This window comes from Boleophthalmus pectinirostris, unplaced genomic scaffold, assembly GCF_026225935.1.
Source record: "Boleophthalmus pectinirostris isolate CB_2022bp ecotype Guang Dong unplaced genomic scaffold, ASM2622593v1 HiC_scaffold_15, whole genome shotgun sequence".
NCBI classification, from domain to species: Eukaryota; Metazoa; Chordata; class Actinopteri; order Gobiiformes; family Gobiidae; genus Boleophthalmus; species Boleophthalmus pectinirostris.
Window position 1 is genome coordinate 9,934,208 of NW_026571070.1, and position 18,759 is coordinate 9,952,966.

Here is an 18,759-nt window from a genome sequence, read left to right on the forward strand (position 1 = left end):
AATTTATCCTTCAATCGTAAAAATAGCATCGCTCCTTTACTTAATCCTGTGAATGAATGTCTCCAAGCTGCTAAAATGTTTGTGTCTCTCCTTGGCCTAAATCATCCTCGGTATTTCTAATGCAACAGGGAAACCTTATCTAAAAATAATCTGATTTGGAGTCCTGTTGCGAGTCTGTAGTGAATAACCTTCAATCATGTGTGAGTTTTTATTAAGTTTAAGCCTTTAAAAATGAAAAATGAAATAAAATATGATGCAAAAGCACCTGTCTTTATTAGGAAAGATGTGGAAATTTTGTCAAAGTCATGTTACGTTTATCCCAATTGTCAAACAGATATAATACAGACATTATTTTAAGCCTGCCGCCCTTATAAAGCTCCTGGAAAGTTTGTGAAGATCAAGGTTTGGACAATATCTCATCTGAAATATACTTTTGACCTGCAGTAATGTGATAAAGCGCTTTGAGCTCGGTTTAAATACATATGGATGGTGTTACAGGGGAGATGCTATATTTTCTTTCTAAGCCAATTGTCTAATCTGTAGAACAGCATTATCTGGTTAATTTACAACATTACCTGGTTTCTGAATAGGTCTGATGATTTCATAATTTCTGATGTAGGGCAGAGGGCCTAATATAACCAGAATGTTTCAAAGTATGGCGTTAAAGGTGCACTTAATCTGTCATATAATGTTTTCATCATGTATGGGTGTTTTTATTGATCAAAAATACCTTGAAACACATTATCTTCTTACTGTGAGTGGGGTCGTCTCTCCATATATCTGACTTGTAATGATGGCACCACTGTTTAAAGCTGTACTGTGGAACAATTCTGATAGTGTCTTTATGAAGATAAGCTTGAGAAAAGTTGGATAGTGCACCTTTAACTTCACATTTGGCACGTCACATCTAGAGACATAGGTTCACAAAAATTAGGGTTAGGTTTTTTTAGGGTACTAATACATATGGCTAATGTTTTTTATTTATTGGGCCGAACCAGGAACAGAGTAACTGGCGACTGGCGTGGGCTGTTGTCAAGCTCTGGGGTTTCAAAATGGCCTCCCATTCAAGTCAGTGGGTCAAGCTCAATGGTGTATGACTCCAGATTCGCCTTTAGCCCAGCGAGGTACTTCCGGTGGCTCTGGGCTGATTCGAGCATGCGCAGTAGTGCTCAAGTAGGGACACGTGAGTGCATGCACGAAGCTCGGTCTTGTGCATCACGTGATCGCTTTGACCAATCAGAATGAGAGGAGCTAGAGCAGAGCCGATTATAAAGCTTACCGTATTTTCCGGGCTATAGGTCGCGCTCTTAAGCCTCCAACCTCATCAAAAAAACTACTGCGCGCCCCACAATCCAGAGTGCCCTATACACGAATCCACTCAGGTGTCCCAGCACGACTTCAGTAAACTACAAAGCCAAACCACCCGCAGCGCACGCAAACACACGCGGAGCAGACAGCGACCGCACAGCGACAAACACCCGCAGCCACACTCATCACTCCACACCGACGAGGAACGGAACGGAGGAATGAACCGAAAAAGCGAGCGCAATGTGCCACTTCTAGACACAACTGAACAACTGAGTCACTGCAAACACGCCGACAATCCAGCAGTCCCAGACAGCACCCTCCCTACATGCCACAACTGAACAAAGCCCAGAGTCAGTGAACGCCACAAACAAAGTCCCACTGACCCATCCAACTGTTGTGTTTCGTTTAAAGTCCGGTGCGGTTTATTTGTGAAAAAAGTTCGAAAACAGACCATTTAATGACAGTCAATCCAGAGCGCCTAATAGCCTGGAAAATACTATATTATAAAGTTTTTTTTTAAGACAACTGAAGGATTTTGAGCTGAGAAAATGTTTATGATCTAAAAATGGGTAAAAATTGCCACAAAATCCGTCATTTTTTAAAGTTGTAGGTGTGTTGTTAGATGAACATGAGCAGTTTGTGATTACATTGCACTCTATGAAAAAAATTCTGTCCCAGCCCAGGGGATTTTTTTTCCGTGGAAGCAATATCCTATCCAGTTTACCCTATCCGTTACCTTCTTCTTTTTTTTTTTTTTTTTTTCTTGGTAGGAAATTGCATTTTATTGTCCGCTACCATACACATGAAACATCAACATTATCAGATTTGTACCAGATTGGAAATTACATTCTATGCATGACTACGAGCAAAAAAAAAATATTACGAACATGAGGCATTTTTCACGGTTGGCCAGCAGCGCCTTAAAGACTCCCCCAAAAATATTTTAAAAAATCGTACATGCACATGCTTAGTCCGATCGTGCGGATATTTGAATCACTAATGCGTGATCTCGGCCTTAATGTAACATATTATAAAATGTATGACAAGTGTACACTGTAGCGTCGCCAGCTTCTCTCAAGGGAGATATATATATATAAAGCCATACTGTGTAACCTTCTTGTCTTAGGAGACTCTTCCTCAGAAAAGTTAGACAGTGCACCTTTAAATCTGGTCATGCAGCTATAGCATATTTATGTTATAATATTTGGACAGATTCAGATGTCTTTTTTTATATTAAGAAAAAGCCCAGTAGATTCATAGCTTTGAGTCTTTTGGGATTATAATGAAATGTTTCACCATATTTAACCTGAAACACCGGCGAGTTTCCACTGCGCTCTATAAACCATCAGCAGACTTAAAACTTAAAAGACTCTTCCTCACTTTTTACAGTGAGGGACAGAATTTATAGTTGTACGCTGGCTCATGCATCATTTTCTTTGCCCAGAGAGAGAACAGAAATAGAACAGGATAATATATTTTAATAACATTGAATTTTAAGGGAAACAAGTGGCCCATAAGATGTCTCCAGCAGCTGTAAAGGTCTTTGGAATATCCTTAAATGTCAATGTGAAGAGAAATCCTTATTAAAGTAGTCTGAATTTTGGTCCCTGTGCAGCTGCTGTAGTTGTAACTTTGACATTGAAAATATGGATATAGTCTAATTTTGAGGATACTGACTGTAATTCCATGCGTTGTTTAAGCAATTAATTGTTGACTTATTGAGTAGATGTTCACATGGTCAGTGATTTAGTAGGGGTGAGACAAGATCTCTTTTTCCAAGTGTTTACTTATTTTATTGGAGTGTGAGAGTGTGAAAGAAAGAGTGTGAAACTGAGAAAAATGACTTCTGTTTCTGTTTTGTTCAGACAAAAGTATAATAGGGTTCCCAAAATTTGTCAACTAGTCACTATAATGAAGAAATATTTGTATGTGAAAAATATTGAGCTCAAAATTGACCTTTGGCCCTTATTTGTCAGTTCCTGTGCTCTGCCTTTGTATCATGAGCCAAAAATAAGGAGTCGTGCAAAGACAAAAGGCGGAAACTGACATTATCTATCTATATTTGCTTGATTTTCACCATCCTTACAACACTTACACAGTTAAACAGTTTGACAGACAAGTTACTTTGCAGTATACTATGTACACTATGAATAAATACATCAAATACTTTCACTTTAAAGATAATTTAATTATAATTGAATACAAAGGTTTATTTATTTAATGTGTTAAAACCCTGCGCAAAGACCGCAACAAACAGAACAAGGTGAGAGGCTGGATTTTAAAATAAAATATATTTATAAACTAAGTCACAAACAAAACATGAACAGTTACTGCCGTTTGTCTTTGCACGACTTCTTATTTTTGGCTCATGATACAAAGGCAGAGAGAGTACAGGAACTGAAAAATAAGCGTCAAAGGTCAGCATTTTTCACAATATTTATTCACATGATAAACGCGGTCTCAAATGCCCCCAAAATGACATTAACAAATGTTTGACCAAACTCGATGTAGGGCAGAGTACTAGAATGTAAACAAAAATATAACATCAAATAAAGTTAATACTGAACCTTGACTTAGCCCAATGATACTGCGTTTGGTGACCACAAAGAATGAGCTTTATGTGGATTAGTCGTCCTGTCTTTTAAAATGCTAATATTTCGAGATGGCTGGCCTCCTCGTTTATGTTTTTGTTTGTGTTTTTTCTCAGGTGGGAGCAGAGGAAAGACCCTCACGGCAGAACGTATTACGTCGACCACAACACCAGGACTACGACGTGGGAGCGACCCCAGCCTCTGCCTCCCGGGTCAGATTCATTTGTTTTATTTAAAGCTGCACTATGTAACTTTACTGATGAAGGATCCGCCACCCGCTTGACTCCACGGAGATGTTATTGTTTTGCCTCGAATGTTCCGACATATGGAGTAATAAACACACCTGTAACTGAGTAATTGTAAGATAGAAAATTTTAATGCCACTTTCCAGCCAAAGCAATAACAACTCCGTGGAGACCAGCAGGTGATGGACTCCCGCCAGAAAAGTTACACACTGCACCTTTAATACTATTTATTTTACAGTGATGTGTGACTTATGATGCTGCTTTACAAGATTACATCATTGATATTCAGTGATGCTATTAAGCTCCTTGTATATCTAACCTCGTCTCTCTCTTTCTCTTCTCTCTCTTCTCTTTTTCATCTCTTCTCTTTTTCTTCTCTCTCTCATCTTTCTTGTCTTTTTTTCTCTCTCTCTTCTCTCTCACTTCTCTCTCCCTCTTCTCTCTCATCTTTCTTGTTTCCCTCTTTCTTCTCCCCTCTTTTCACTCTCTTCTGTCTCTTCTCTCTCAATTCTGTGTCTCTCTTTCATTCACATTGTTGCTTTCTTGTCTCTCTTCTCTCCTCCTCTCCTCTCTCTTCTCCCTCATGTCTGTCTTCTCTCTCTCTCTCTCTACTATCTCTGTTGCTCGCTTTCTCTCTCTCTCACTCTCTTGTCTCTCTCTCTTCTCTCCTCTTCTCTCTCTCTTCTCTTTCGCTCTCCTGTTTCTCTTTGTCTCGTCTCTTGTCTGTCTCTCTTGTCTCTTATCTCTCTCTTTTCTCTCTTGTCTCTCGTCTCTTCTCTCCTCTTCTCTCTCTTGCTCTCTCATTTCTTTTGTCTGTCTCTCTTCTATTCTCTTTCTTGTCTCTTGTCTCTCTTGTCTCTCTCTTGTCTTTCTCACCTCTCTCATCTCCCTCTTCCCATCTCTTCCCTCTCTTGCTCGCACTCTCGTCACTCTGTCGCTCTCTCTCGCTCTTGCATCTCTCTTGTCTCTCTCTTCTATCTCTTCTCTCTCTCTCTCTTCCCATCTCTCTTCCCTCTCCCTCTCCCCCTGCAGGTGGGAGCGGCGCGTGGACGATCGGGGCCGGATCTACTACGTGGACCACAACACGCGCACCACAACCTGGCAGCGCCCCACCATGGAGTCTGTGCGCAACTTCGAGCAGTGGCAGAGTCAGCGCAGTCAGCTGCAGGGAGCTATGCACCAGTTCAACCAGAGATACCTCTACTCTGTAAGACCCTCACTGCGGGACTGTGGGGGAAATACACTTTAGAATAACGGATTATGGATGGATAGTTAAAGCAGACCTCTAAAATCTGCTTTTCAGAGCTCTTAACCATGTCATAGTTGTTTAATTTTCTCATTACTCATCTGAAATTGTATTTGGAGTGATTCATGCGTGTTTGTCCAATCTTTAATCATTTATTTTCAAGACACCGTTTATCCACCAGTACACCCCCACTGCTCCGTACTTACTTTGTTCCTCAATTTTATGCTCTTAATCAGTGATAACGGTTCAAACGAGTGGTCTGCTATCCATCTGAAATACCGACTCTTTGTTTTGATGATGTTTACGGCGTTTACGGCACCGCAGTTTTTTAACGCAGATGTCGGCGAACTTGTTTATTTCATTCAGTCGTTTTAGATCAATATTGTGATTTAAAATGTGCAAATTATAACATGAATCACGGGTATTTTAGAGTATAATTTTATAGTTAGTCTCTTCTCTCTGATTCCTCGTTTCTCTCTCTCTTCTTTTCCCTCTCTCTTCTCTCTCATTCCTCTCTTCTCTACCTCTCATTTCCCTCATCTTTCTTCTCTTCTCTTTTCTTTCTCTTCTTTTGCTTCTCTCTCTTCTCTGTCTTTCTTGACTCTCTCTCTCTTGAACTCATCTCTTTCGTCTCTCTCTTCTCGTCTCTCTTCTCTCCCTCTCTCTTCTTTCTCTTCTCTCTCTCATCTCTCTCTTGAACTCATCTCTCTTGTCTCTCTTGTCGTTCTCTCTTGAACTTATCTCTCTCGTCTTTCTTGTCTTTCTCTCTTCTCTCCTCTCTCTTCTCTCTCTCTCTTCTCTGTCTCTCTCTTGTCTCTCTCTCGAACTCATCTCTCTTGTCTCTCTTCTTTCTCTTCTCTCTCTCTTCTCTGTCTCTTGTTTCTCTCTCTCAAACTTATCTCTCTTTTCTTTTTCATCTCGCTCTCTTCTGTCTCTCTGATTCTTCGTTTCTCTCTTCTTTTCCCTCTCTCTACTCTCTCATTCCTCTCTTCTCTACCTCTCATCTCCCTCATCTCTTTCTTCTCTTCTCTCTTTTCTTTCTCTTCTCTGTCTCTCTTGTCTCTCTCTTGAACTCATCTCTTGTCTCTCTCTTCTCGTCTCTCTTCTCTCCCTCTCTTTTCTTTCTCTTCTCTCTCTTCTGCCTCTCTCTTATCTCTCTCTCTTGAACTCATCTCTCTTGTCTTTCTCTCTTCTCTTCTCTCTCTCTCTTCTCTGTCTCTCTCTTGTCTCTCTCTCGAACTCATCTCTCTTGTCTCTCTTCTTTCTCTTCTCTGTCTCTTGTCTCTCTCTCTCTCAAACTTATCTCTCTTGTCTTTCTCATCTCGCTCTCTTCTGTCTCTCTCTTGTCTCTCTCTCTCTCAAATTAATTTCTCTTCTTTCTCTTCTCTCTCTCTCTTCTTTGTCTTCTCTCTCTTGTACTCATCTCTCTTGTCTCTCTCAAAATAATCTCTCTTCTCTCTCCTTTCTCTTCTCTGTTTCTCTCTTGTCTCTCTCTCTCATGAACTAATCTCTCTCGTCTCTCTGTTCTTTATGTTCTTTCTCTCCTTTTTTGTCTCTCTCTCTCTCGAACTCATCTCTCTCGAATCTCTTTTCTCTGTCTCTCTCTTGTCTCTCTCTCAAAGTCATCTCTTTCGTCTCTCTTCTCCACGGGTATCTTAGGTTATAACTTTATAGCAGGCTCAAGCACAATATGTCTTCTTTAAAAGCCCTTTACCAAACCAACTCGGCACATACAACTTTCCCAGCTTGAATTAAGTTTGTGAAGTCAATGACACCGTGCATCGTAGAGTATTTAAAGACCGAACACGTCAGCAACCACCGCTCAGAGTCGCCATTACAAACGCCTAATGATGTTTCTCTGATCAAGACAACGCGCTCCCCTGACGACTGAGTTTCATTTACCATCTGTGCTTTGAATCGACACAACGAAAACAGCCACGATTAAAAGTCAAACTTTCCAATTATCCTCATCTGATCCCGGCGCGCCAAGGAACTGTGAAACCAGGAAAAAAACTTGCAAAATGTTAGCCTGCTTTCCTTGAAGTAGAATACATAAAAATAGCTATTTGCTGTTTACATTCTATTCTGAGCTGGATTCATTATGCACCGTCTCCATCTTACTATAAAGTGATTTTATTGATCGCTGCCCTGAGAGTTATGGCTCTGTGCTGTGAAAAGTGCTTGTAAACTTGCTTGCAGTGCTTTAAGAAAGTGAGGAGTAAGTTTGGACCACTGCAAACAATTTAAAATGAATTAGTTCTGTTTTTCACATTTTAAAACTGTAAAAATCTGGTATAGAGCCTTTAAGATGGACTTAATAATGCCCTAAAGAACACATGAAGACTCTTTCAATATACACTCACACTATGCATTGTTGGTACTTTTCTTTTAATAGTAGTACAACAGTCACTTAGCACTTCAATAGTCTCTGCTTCAATTCAGAACCCAAAAATGACATTATGGCCCATTACATCATTTTAACGAGTGCCCAGTGTTTTTCTTTTAAATGTTTACACCTCTCCAGATTTTCATTTGCTCAGCAGTTCAAACGGGGCACACCTCATAAAGCTCTTTACGAGATGTGGACTCACAGAAGAACCACAACTTAAAGCACAACCCAAACATGACTAAATTAAACATTTTACACAAGGAATTTACAGTTCTGCTTAAATATTATTTTCCAAAACAAGTTTTCAACGGGACTTTCAGTCACCTTTGATCTGTGGTTTGATTTACTGTGTTGTTGTGAGCAGCAAAGGAAAGTGAACTCAGACTTTACTTGAGTAACAGAGCTTCAAACAGTGGAGGAAGTTTGGATTTTAATACTAGGACCACCAATAGTCAAAGATTGACACATGAGAATTTATTCATAAAACAATTACTTTACACGTTTTCCAGGGTGTTTTTTATCAGTGAGGTGACAGTGTATATATGTTTATTTTCAGGCGTCCATGATGTCTGCAGAGAATGACCCTCTAGGCCCTCTACCTCCGGGATGGGGTGAGTCTATTTAACCTGCTTTGAAGTCATATATATTACATTTCTATTTATTTATTACACAAAAAACAGTGAATATATGGTACAGAGGAAGGATAGATGCTGCACTGTACACTTTGTTAAATATTTTGTTTTAAATTTTTTCTCAGAGAGACGTGTGGACTCCAACGACAGGGTGTATTTTGTTAACCACAACACGAAGACGACGCAGTGGGAAGATCCTCGAACCCAAGGGTGAGAGGGGGAATGGGAAATAGTACTGGAGTTTAGATGTTATTACGCTACTGTTCAAATACTACGATTGCTGAATCTTTTAATACTGCACACGGAGGAATGAAGAAGTGTGCTGGTCAACAACTGCTCGTATTACTGGATGAAAAAGGGGATTCAAGACACTCCGATATACTTTGCTATGATTTTAATTCTTGTCAAACGCAAACACATCAGGGCACGTAAAATTCACAGGTGTGAGCTGTTGGTATTTAAATGTAAAAGTCACATGACACCGTCACGTTATATAGCTGTGTAAATATAATCAATCAATCAATCAATCAAACTTTATTTCTACAGCACCTTCCAACTACCAAAGTCAACTGTGCTGTACAACATTAAAACAGGATAAAAAACAATAAACATCATACAAACAAAGCAACAAAGCACATTACACTATAAAAATAAAGAAAGTGTCGCAGGGCCACGAAGTGTTAAAAGCCATTCTAAATAAGTACGTTTTAAGTTTGGCTTTGAACAGAGGCAGGTCATGGATGGACCGTAACTCAATCGGCAAAGAGTTCCAGAGTTTTGGACCGGCCACTGCAAAAGAACGATCACCCCACTGTTTACACTGGGACCGGGGGACCTCCAGCAGATGTTGCCCAGCAGATCGTAGAGCTCTGCTGGGTTGGTGAGGGGTCAAAATCTCACACAGGTAGAAAGGTGCAAGACCACAGAGTGCATTAAAAACAAACATCAAAATTTTAAAATGAATTCTGAACTGGGCAGGGAGCCAGTGCAAAGGAGTTCAGGACAGGGGTGATGTGGTCATGCTATATGCTATATACATTTTTATACTTACATATTTTAAAAGGGACAAAATGATGCATCACAATAATATGAGTGTGCACCAGTCTGGGCACAGGTCACCCGTAATGTACCGGAGTTACGTAATCAGAGTACAAATTATGAGTAACTGTATTCAGTTACAGTTACTGTTCCAATGAGAGGTAATTAGATTAAAGTTACTTTGTTGAAATAAATGGATTACACGATGTATTTTCCTGTTTTCACATTTTGGGCTAAATCAGGACTGAAACCAGGTCTGAAACCAGGTCTAAACCAGGACTGAAACCAGGTCCAAACCAGGACTGAAACCAGGTCGAAACCAGGTCCGAAACCAGGTCCAAACCAGGTCCGAAACCAGGTCCGAAACCAGGTCCGAAACCAGGACCGAAACCAGGACTGAAACCAGGACTGAAACCAGGACTGAAACCAGGACTGAAACCAGGTCTAAACAATATGACACCTAATAGTATGTAGTTTTAAAAAGCAGGACAATATCAAGTAATCTAAAGTATTCAGATTACGTTACTCACTTTAAGTAATTTAATGGATTATATTACAAACTACATTTTGGGGTATGTAATCTGTAATCTGTAGGGGAATACATTTTAAAAGTAACCTTCCCAACACTGTACACAAGTAATATGACACAGACATTGACAGGAGCTAAGTATGAAAAACTGAAATCCGAGTGTTACAGATAAGGTGAGGTCCATTTCCTCATTTAATCCTTGGTAGGTTGTAGCTCTTAATTTGTGGATCCACTAAGACTCACGTTGTAAAAGGTGCTTTAGTCGATCTCCTCCCCTGGGGTTCTCTGGTACACGCTCAATCACCATGACCTTTAAAGAATTCGGGCTACTTGTAGTGTTTTGCCGTAGGATAATCAGTATTTTGAGTACGAAAGACATATTTTTGCTCTGCCAGGCGTTTTTTAAATTTGCGTTTAGTCCTGCTAACGTAAAAACAACCGCATTCACACTCCAACTCCGTACAGCAAAAGTGGTAAAAAACTGCTCATGTTAATTTTTACAAATCAGTAAATTAAAGTAATTAAGGAGTATGTAAAAATTTGAGAATATATGCAATAATAATAATACCTAAGTCTTACATAGAGCTTTTCTCAGATGCTTAAACTTGCGTTACATTGTCGTGCATTATTTATACACTCCACACTCTGCGCCATTCTGTCTACCACCAGCACCCACTCACACACCGCATTAATACTCGGAGAGATGAGTGAAGTGTCTTGCCTAAGGACATAAGAGCACCTGCTGTCTCATTGTGGCATCTAGTATTCCCAGTGGTCAGACAAGGCATTAAGGAAATCCTTTTATAATAAGTGTAATGTATAAGTATAATAAGTATATGTAGTTCAGATCATTCGTACAACTTTTCCCTATTATTCACAATTATCACTAGTAATTTGCCACTCTCAAAAAATAGGTGTTTAATTTTGAGTTGCAGCTTTAGTCCTGGTTCTGTTTTACTCTTGAAATGTAGACAGATAAACTTTAATAACTGGTTGTAACAAAATACTTGAGAAAAAACAGTATACAGTAGACTAAATGAAATACTCCTCTCTGACTCATAAAAACATGTATTGCTTTTATGAAGTCGTAAATGAAACTTTTAACGGTTTAGAATCGGATATAAATCAAAATACTGGCAAACACATGAGTAATCCACCGAGCAGTAATGCAAGAGTTTATTCTGGGCGTGTTCATTAAAATCACAATGGAACCAGCAGCTGAATTTCACCAAATCCCCTTTGAGAACTGCGCTATTTAATTAAACTGTAACTTGATATAAAGCGCGGAGAGTGCCAGCGTTAAATTAAAAGTCAATAACAGACGGGTATGTTCCGATGCAGATTATTTTTCAGCCAGTTACAGACAACCTTGACTTATCTTACAGTATTTACAGTATAATTCGTTCATTAATTTTTCAATATAAAACCAAAAATAAGAAAACGAAAAAAATCAACAACTATATTCTTCATTATTTGTCTCCAAAACCTAAATGAAAAAACAGATAACGATTATTTTTTTCAGTTTTCGATTTTGTGTTTAAATGAATAATGGAAAAAACGGATAACGGCCGTTTCCTGTTTCTGTGACTTAAACTGTAATGCCGGACTAAACCAGCTCTAAACCAGCTCTAAACCAGCTCTAAACCAGCTCTAAACTGATCTCAGTCCTAGTGTCAGTCCTGGTCTCAGTCCTAAAACAGAACTGAACCAGGACTAAATCAGAACTGAATGAGGAGTGTCAGGACTGGCCCGGACGTGCGCCCATGTAGACTGTCGGATGATCAGGAAACCGGGACCAAACTGGGACCTGACCGGGACTGAGACCAAGACTGAGACCTTGTTTAGTCCTGGTTCAGTTCTGGTTTAGAGCTAGTTTAGACCTGTTCGGTCCTGTTTTAGTCCTGTTTTAGTCCTGGTTCAGTCCGTATGCGGCTCAAAAGTCCGGCATCGCAGTTTAAGTCATGAAAACCGGAAACGGCCATTATCCGATTTTTCCATTATTCATCTAAACACAAAATCGAAAAATGAAAAAAAGAATTGTTGAAGTCTAAATACAAACTGACAAAAAAGGCAAAACAAATGACGCACCGATCCAGCTTTTTCCAGTTCCGATACTTTGGCTTTAAGTATCTGTCAATCCCTGATATCAACAGAGACTTTTAAACACAAACAGCATAAGAGAAAAAATATAAATGTGTTTCTAACTGTTTCTTATCATTTAAAGTAACTACAGAACAGCGTTGAAAATATTATTAGGTGTTTTGGGCTGACATTGTCCAGTAAATCATCTTATTTCACCAGTTTATAAGCCAAAATGGGAGATCGACTGAAACGATATCTTGGAAACAATGGTCAGTCCATCTAAATTTTCAATATCTGAGCCAAAATCCAATAAAAACAAAAGTTAAAGGGCCCATATTACCCTAGTTTCTGATCTATGTTGTAATGTCTCCTCATCACAAACATAAGTGGAGTTGTGTTTTCTTTTCATTCACACATGATTAACACACAAACCCTGCATATTTAGGCGGAGTTCTTCTCTCAGACCTTCTCTCAAAAGGCAATAAATGACATATATTAAATAAAATGGTTAAAAATATGAATCGCTTTTGTCTCCATAATCTCAGTATATAAACCTATGCAAAACACTTGACACCAGTATATTCTCCATCGTTTATAACATAACATTAATTGTACATGTTCTTGTTGTTTTCAGGCTACAGAACGAGGACCCGCTCCCTGAGGGCTGGGAGATCCGCTACACGAGGGAGGGGGTCCGATACTTCGTGGATCACAACACAAGAACCACCACCTTCAACGACCCCCGCACCGGGAAGTCCTCCGTGTAAGACCAGTTTACTCTGGGTTTGTCACGAATACAAGACTGAGACTGGATGTATTATGACTATATTTATTCATTTTTTCATATTAAAATAAGATGGAACAAAACAAAAATGACAAAAGCAGTGAGGCATAACATTAACAGAATAAACACACAAACACATATACACTTTTACACAACAGGTATTAAAACAAAGAACATAAAGTCAAGACATTTTCTGGGTATTTAAAGGAACAGTATGTAACTTTCTGGACTATTCCAAGGAAATGGAAAGTTAAAACCATACTTCAAAACATTCTCCATGGAGATAAGTAGGTTTTATGCCATACTGTGGAACATTATAGCCAAAGGAAATTTTAATTTCCATGCAGATAAGTAGGAAGAGGCCAAGTAAGAGTCAGGTTTGTGGAGATGCGAGACTGCTCAGAGTGTTCAGTATAAGCACAACCAGATCGACAAAACAAAACATACTTTTATTTTAGTCTTGGCTAAAAAGTTACGTACTGTTGCTGTAAAATTTGAATTCCAAAATTTCAAAATAGCTTTTTAATTAATCCAAAATACAACAAACATAAGTATAGGCCTAAAACACTTTCACAAAAAATGCACACACGCATTTAGCTCAATAATTCTGTAGTTCATTAACAAGATGATAGTCCTGCAAAGTATGGATTTTTACAGGTTTGCACAGTAAAATTCATTGTGGGAGATTATTTTCAAATTGGATTTGTGTCCAGATTAATTTGATTTCACTTACTTTGTTTTGGTAGCAGACTCCTCCATTCTTTGATGAATTTCCCAAGTGTGACCTGTTCTCGGGATACGTTTGTTTTTGTAGCTGTTTCATTTTTGCTCAAATATTATTTTTACACTTCGTGTTTTTGTTTCAGCACCAAAGGGCCTCAGATTGCCTACGAGCGCAGCTTCAGGTGGAAACTCGCTCACTTCAGATATTTGTGCCAGGTGAGTCATTCAAGATCACTTTCACTCCTGTGAAACTGGCTCCTTTTTTTAAGAGGTTTATGAGGGAAAAACATATTTATAATTATAATGAATATTCTTACCAAGAATTACTTTACACAGATGGTTGTTAAAAGCCATTTGTAAGTTTATTTACAGATTTTCAGGCTCACCGGCTACACTCTGGTCTTTTCTGTCAGGTCAAATCTCACACTCCAACAGACAGAAATAATGTAGACGCCATCTAGTGGTGAAGTGTGAGAATACAACAGAGCCGAGTTGGCCAGTCTAATTACAAATTGTGAAATACATAATAGTATATTTTAAAGCTTTAATCGCAGTAACATTAAACTCAAATGTAATGGGTTTAATAAAACACAGAAATTCCCAAAATGAGGTTCAAATATGAGCCCCAGCGCATCGGCCCACAAAGACAAACATGAGTGGATGAGCACAGTTGTAAAGTTTTTAACATGTTGTCAGTGAAATTTATCCACAACTCCCTGTCTGCTGATCTTGAAATATTTATTCAATTTATGCATTTTAGCACAACTCGGCCAAAACCCAATAGCGATAAAATTAGAGAGGAAACACAAGCCAATTTAGCATAACATTTTATTACACCATTTCTCTTGGATTATTTGTACCACTTATGTAATTTTTAATGCCTCTTAAATTCCAGATCTGTTCTCACACTCACACAGGTCCCATAAAATATAACGCTTTAACTGATTTAATGTTTTTCTCTTGTCATTTTCCAGTCCAATGCTCTCCCCAGCCACGTCAAGATCACTGTCTCCAGGCAGACGCTCTTCGAGGACTCGTTCCAACAAGTGCGTTTCATCACATTAATTTACTGTTTTCATTATATTTAACCGCTGCTATTGACTGCCAGGAAATCCGGTGTTTGTTTTCTCAAATTTCATGTCATTTCTACAGCATCAGGTTATTGATACGGCTTTATGTGCATGTTTTAATGCACAGGTGTCAAACATAAGGCCCGGGGGCCAGATCCGGCCCTCCAAGACCTTTAATGTGGCTCTTGGGTGATTTTCTACTAAAATATTTTAATTATATTTTCTATTAAAATACTGGTAATTTTCTGCGGTGCTTAGCATAGCAGCATCTCCAGCGCCTCTGTACGTGGCCCCTCCCACCAGAGCAGCACAAATGAAGACTTGTCTCTTTCCAAACGCTCTTAAAGGACGATCGTTTTCACTGTTGACCGTGACACCCTCATCAGAAAAATGTCTAACATGAGAAAAGTGGACACAGAGTGCAGGATTTTCCAAGAAAAATTTACTTATTCCTGTTTGCATACAAGTTAATGTTAAAATATTGTGTTGAAATTTAATTTTTCTTAAAGTTTCAGGTTGTTCATAATATTATAATATTATAATAAGAAAGAGTTCATCAATTAAAAAAGATTTCTGTAATAGATTTGCGTTTCTCTGCACAAATGTTTGAACTTATTGTTATTTTTGGGGTTTATATGACATGAGTTTTCTGATCCGGCCTCTTTGGGATCAAAGTAGGTTGGATACGGCCCCCGGAACAAAATGAGTTTGACACCCCTGGTTTAATGTATTTGCTTGTTGTATTTTATTATTTAGTTAGTAGATAGTCATCACAGTTCATATCAAATGTCCTATGTTTCGGTAAATCATAAAACATCTCTCTCACAAGTTAGCTGGTGTGATTCTAGCTCTTACAAATAAATACTGTTGTTGTGTCCTTGGGCAAGAAACTTAACACACCTCACCCCCAGTGTTTGCGTACACTGGTGTATGAATGTGGGAATGGTTCCTTGTTAAGTGCTTTGAGGGCCTTGAGGGTGGAACAGCGCTGTATAAAAATGTGACCTTTAAGTTCTAAGGCGCGTATAATGTTGTACAAAGCTGCTCATTGTTGAAGCACTAAACGGTCGTGTGGTGTTCAGATCATGGCCCTGAAGCCGTATGACCTGAGGAGGAGGCTGTACGTCATCTTCAGAGGAGAGGAGGGGCTGGACTACGGAGGCCTTGCACGGTGAGAAAACCTTTATTATGCTTAATGATAATAATTCAATCCAATCCACTTTATTTCTATAGCACATTTCACAAACAAACAGTTTCCAAAGTGCTGCACAAATACATAATAACAACAATAATAAGATGATAAAATAAACTACTAAAATAATACTAGTCTTAAAATAATAAAACCAGTAAAATAAAATAAAAACAAAATCATAGAATAGAAATAAATAAACCAATAAATAAATTAAATCAATAAAACCAATAAAAACACATAAAAATAAAGAAATAAATAATGAAGACTGCATAAATATCTGGCATAAATGGGTGGCACAGGACCTTTTTGTGTAGAGTTTGCATGTTCTCCTTGTGCATGCTCCTCTTTCCCCTCCCGTAAAACATGTGCAGTGAGCTCCTCTGCAGCCTGGACTCCCCTGAAAAAGAGAGTTTTAATCTCAGCAGGGGCTATCCTGGTTAAACAGGTCAATAAAAAGGTAAGGTAATAGAACACCCATTTAATCCTCTTCGTTTCTTCGTCTTGAGGCATAAGGCGAGAATAGAACGCCCTCAACAAATTTTTAACCCTGTAGTTTAGACTGGAGCTGCTCGATTATGAAAAAAAATCATTACCACGGTTATTTTGGTCAATATTAAAATCATTATTATTCAAACGATTATGTTTTAGTTGCACGATGCATTTATTCAGCATTTCTCTCTCAAAAAAACAGTTTGTTATTGATAATTTGCATAAAGCTTTCAAGTTGAAAATCAATATAGGCTACAAATATGAACCTTAGAGCAGTTTTGCGATCTATAAAACATAAAATGAATAAAATATAGTTTGAACATGAAATAAGGCATAGAAAAACATAAATGTATCCAAAATAAACTATATATCCAGCTGTTCTACAATCTCCTATATTTAAAAAAAATATTAAAATAAAAAATATCACAAAATAAACTAAGCTTTAAATCGTTTCAACTTGATTTTATGGGTTTGGAGATCATCATGACACACAAATCGAAATCACGATCAAAATTCAGTTAATTGCACAGACTTAGTTTAGACCTCTATGAAACATGTTCTGAAATGCATTTAATTCTTGTATTTTAGTTCTATATTTAGTTCTGTGTAGTTTATATTTCTGTCTCCTCTCAAATGTTAATGCTTATTCCTTAATTCCGTTTTCCCGTGTTTACCAGAGAGTGGTTCTTCCTGTTGTCTCACGAGGTGCTGAATCCGATGTACTGTCTGTTCGAATACGCCGGGAAGAGTAACTACTGTCTTCAGATAAACCCCGCCTCCGCCATCAACCCCGACCACCTCTCCTACTTCTGCTTCATAGGACGCTTCATCGCCATGGTGAGGGGGCGAAACACGGGTTTAATAAAACTCGGGGCGTCAAGATTATTCAGTCAGTCGGCAAAGCAAAAAATGGTTAAAAGTATTGCTGCGTTTCAGTCGACAATACAACATTCTGTCTACGCTACTTTGGTGGGATGTCAATGCTTCGGGTTTTCTACATGCAGTTCTATAGTGGAATGTTCAGCAGTAACAATACACACATTAGCAAACGCTGTCAAAAAGTTTTAAGATGACTGAAAACTCAAGAAATAACACAAAATGGATTTAAACCGCACATTTTCAAGAGCCTGGGGTCAATCAGATCGGTCATGGTCCTGTTTAGATGTTTGATTTTCAACAAAAAAGTTGAGCGTAACTAAGTGAAGAACTGTTCTGACTATAATTTTATGTGTGAGAGAGACTTGTTTAACAGCACAAACCTCACCTGTTGTAGCTCTTGGTGGGATATGTCTGCTGACCAGAGACGATAAAACTGTGAGGGCGGTCGTGTCAGCTGTTTCCTGTTTAGAGTAAAACCACTCACTCTGAGACTCTTAAGTGTTCAAAAGATCAGAGCTCTGCACTTCTAGTTTAGATACAAGACAAACTGTGTTATTATTATTAGTGAAAAGTGGTGCAGTACTACAGATAAATTATTTTTAAAGCATAAAAGATTAGCGATAAAGCTCAAAGGAAGTAGAGTCTCGATCGGTAATCTGCAGCTTCATGCGCTGTGTGGATGTAAACAGACACACGTATGGAACTACTCCGGCCTTTTTACTTTTAAAGAACGACTCAAACTGGATTAAGAGTGCGTTTTTGTGGACTGGGTGTCATTATTTGCAGAGGACAAAGTTTAGGGATAATGTGGATGAAATGCTGCGGTTTAAATTTACAACTTTATGAGAGGTGAGGATAAAGTCTCCTCATCATTTTCGCGAGTTTGTATCTTGCGTCTCGGTGTCCATCACTCCTCTGCCCCTGATGCTCTGTTTTATTGGCTGTTACCGTAGCGTTTCTGATGTTTGGAGGTTATGATCTGACACTGACACCACACACACAAGGAGCAGCGGCTTCAAAATCGCACACAAAGAAACAAAGTCGCCTCACCGAACTTGAAGAGAAGAAATCGCAGCCAAAATCGGGCAAAGTCTCCTGTAGTGTGTGGTAGCCTTAACTTGAGTAACAGAGCTTCAGACAGAGCAGAGAATCAGTCTATCATTCGTTCTTTCGTTTTTCAATATAAAACCAAAAATAAGAGAATGAAAAAATAACTGTTTTCTTCAGTATTTGTCTGCAAAACCAAAATGAAAAAATAGATAATGATTAATTTTTTCAGTTTTAGATTTTGTGTTTAAATGAATAATGGAAGAAATGGATAACGGCCATTTCCCGTTTCTCTGACTTAAACTGCGATGCTGGACTGAACCAGGACTGAAACAGGACTAAACCAGGTCTAAACCAGGTCTAAACTAGTCTCAGTTCTAGTCTCAGTCCCGGTCCAAGTCCCGGTCCAAGTTCTGGTCCTGGTTTCTGTGACTTATGCCGGACTTTTGTGCCACATATGGACTGAACCAGGACTAAACGAGGTCCGGGACCACACTAGGACCAGACCGTGATTG

At 38.7% G+C, this 18,759-nt stretch overlaps 1 protein-coding gene across 2 annotated transcripts in view; it reads left to right on the forward strand.

Moving 5' to 3' along the window:
- The window catches only part of LOC110158668 (NEDD4-like E3 ubiquitin-protein ligase WWP1), a 55,163-nt gene that overhangs the window by 25,954 nt on the left and 10,450 nt on the right, over positions 1-18,759 (forward strand). For both annotated transcript variants that reach the window (XM_055150769.1, XM_055150770.1), the window contains exons 10-18: positions 4,016-4,111; positions 5,177-5,351; positions 8,336-8,390; positions 8,537-8,621; positions 12,695-12,823; positions 13,711-13,783; positions 14,542-14,613; positions 15,720-15,808; positions 16,996-17,155. In XM_055150769.1, the coding sequence (XP_055006744.1) occupies positions 4,016-4,111; positions 5,177-5,351; positions 8,336-8,390; positions 8,537-8,621; positions 12,695-12,823; positions 13,711-13,783; positions 14,542-14,613; positions 15,720-15,808; positions 16,996-17,155 (934 nt within the window). The remainder of the gene's footprint in view (positions 1-4,015; positions 4,112-5,176; positions 5,352-8,335; positions 8,391-8,536; positions 8,622-12,694; positions 12,824-13,710; positions 13,784-14,541; positions 14,614-15,719; positions 15,809-16,995; positions 17,156-18,759) is intronic.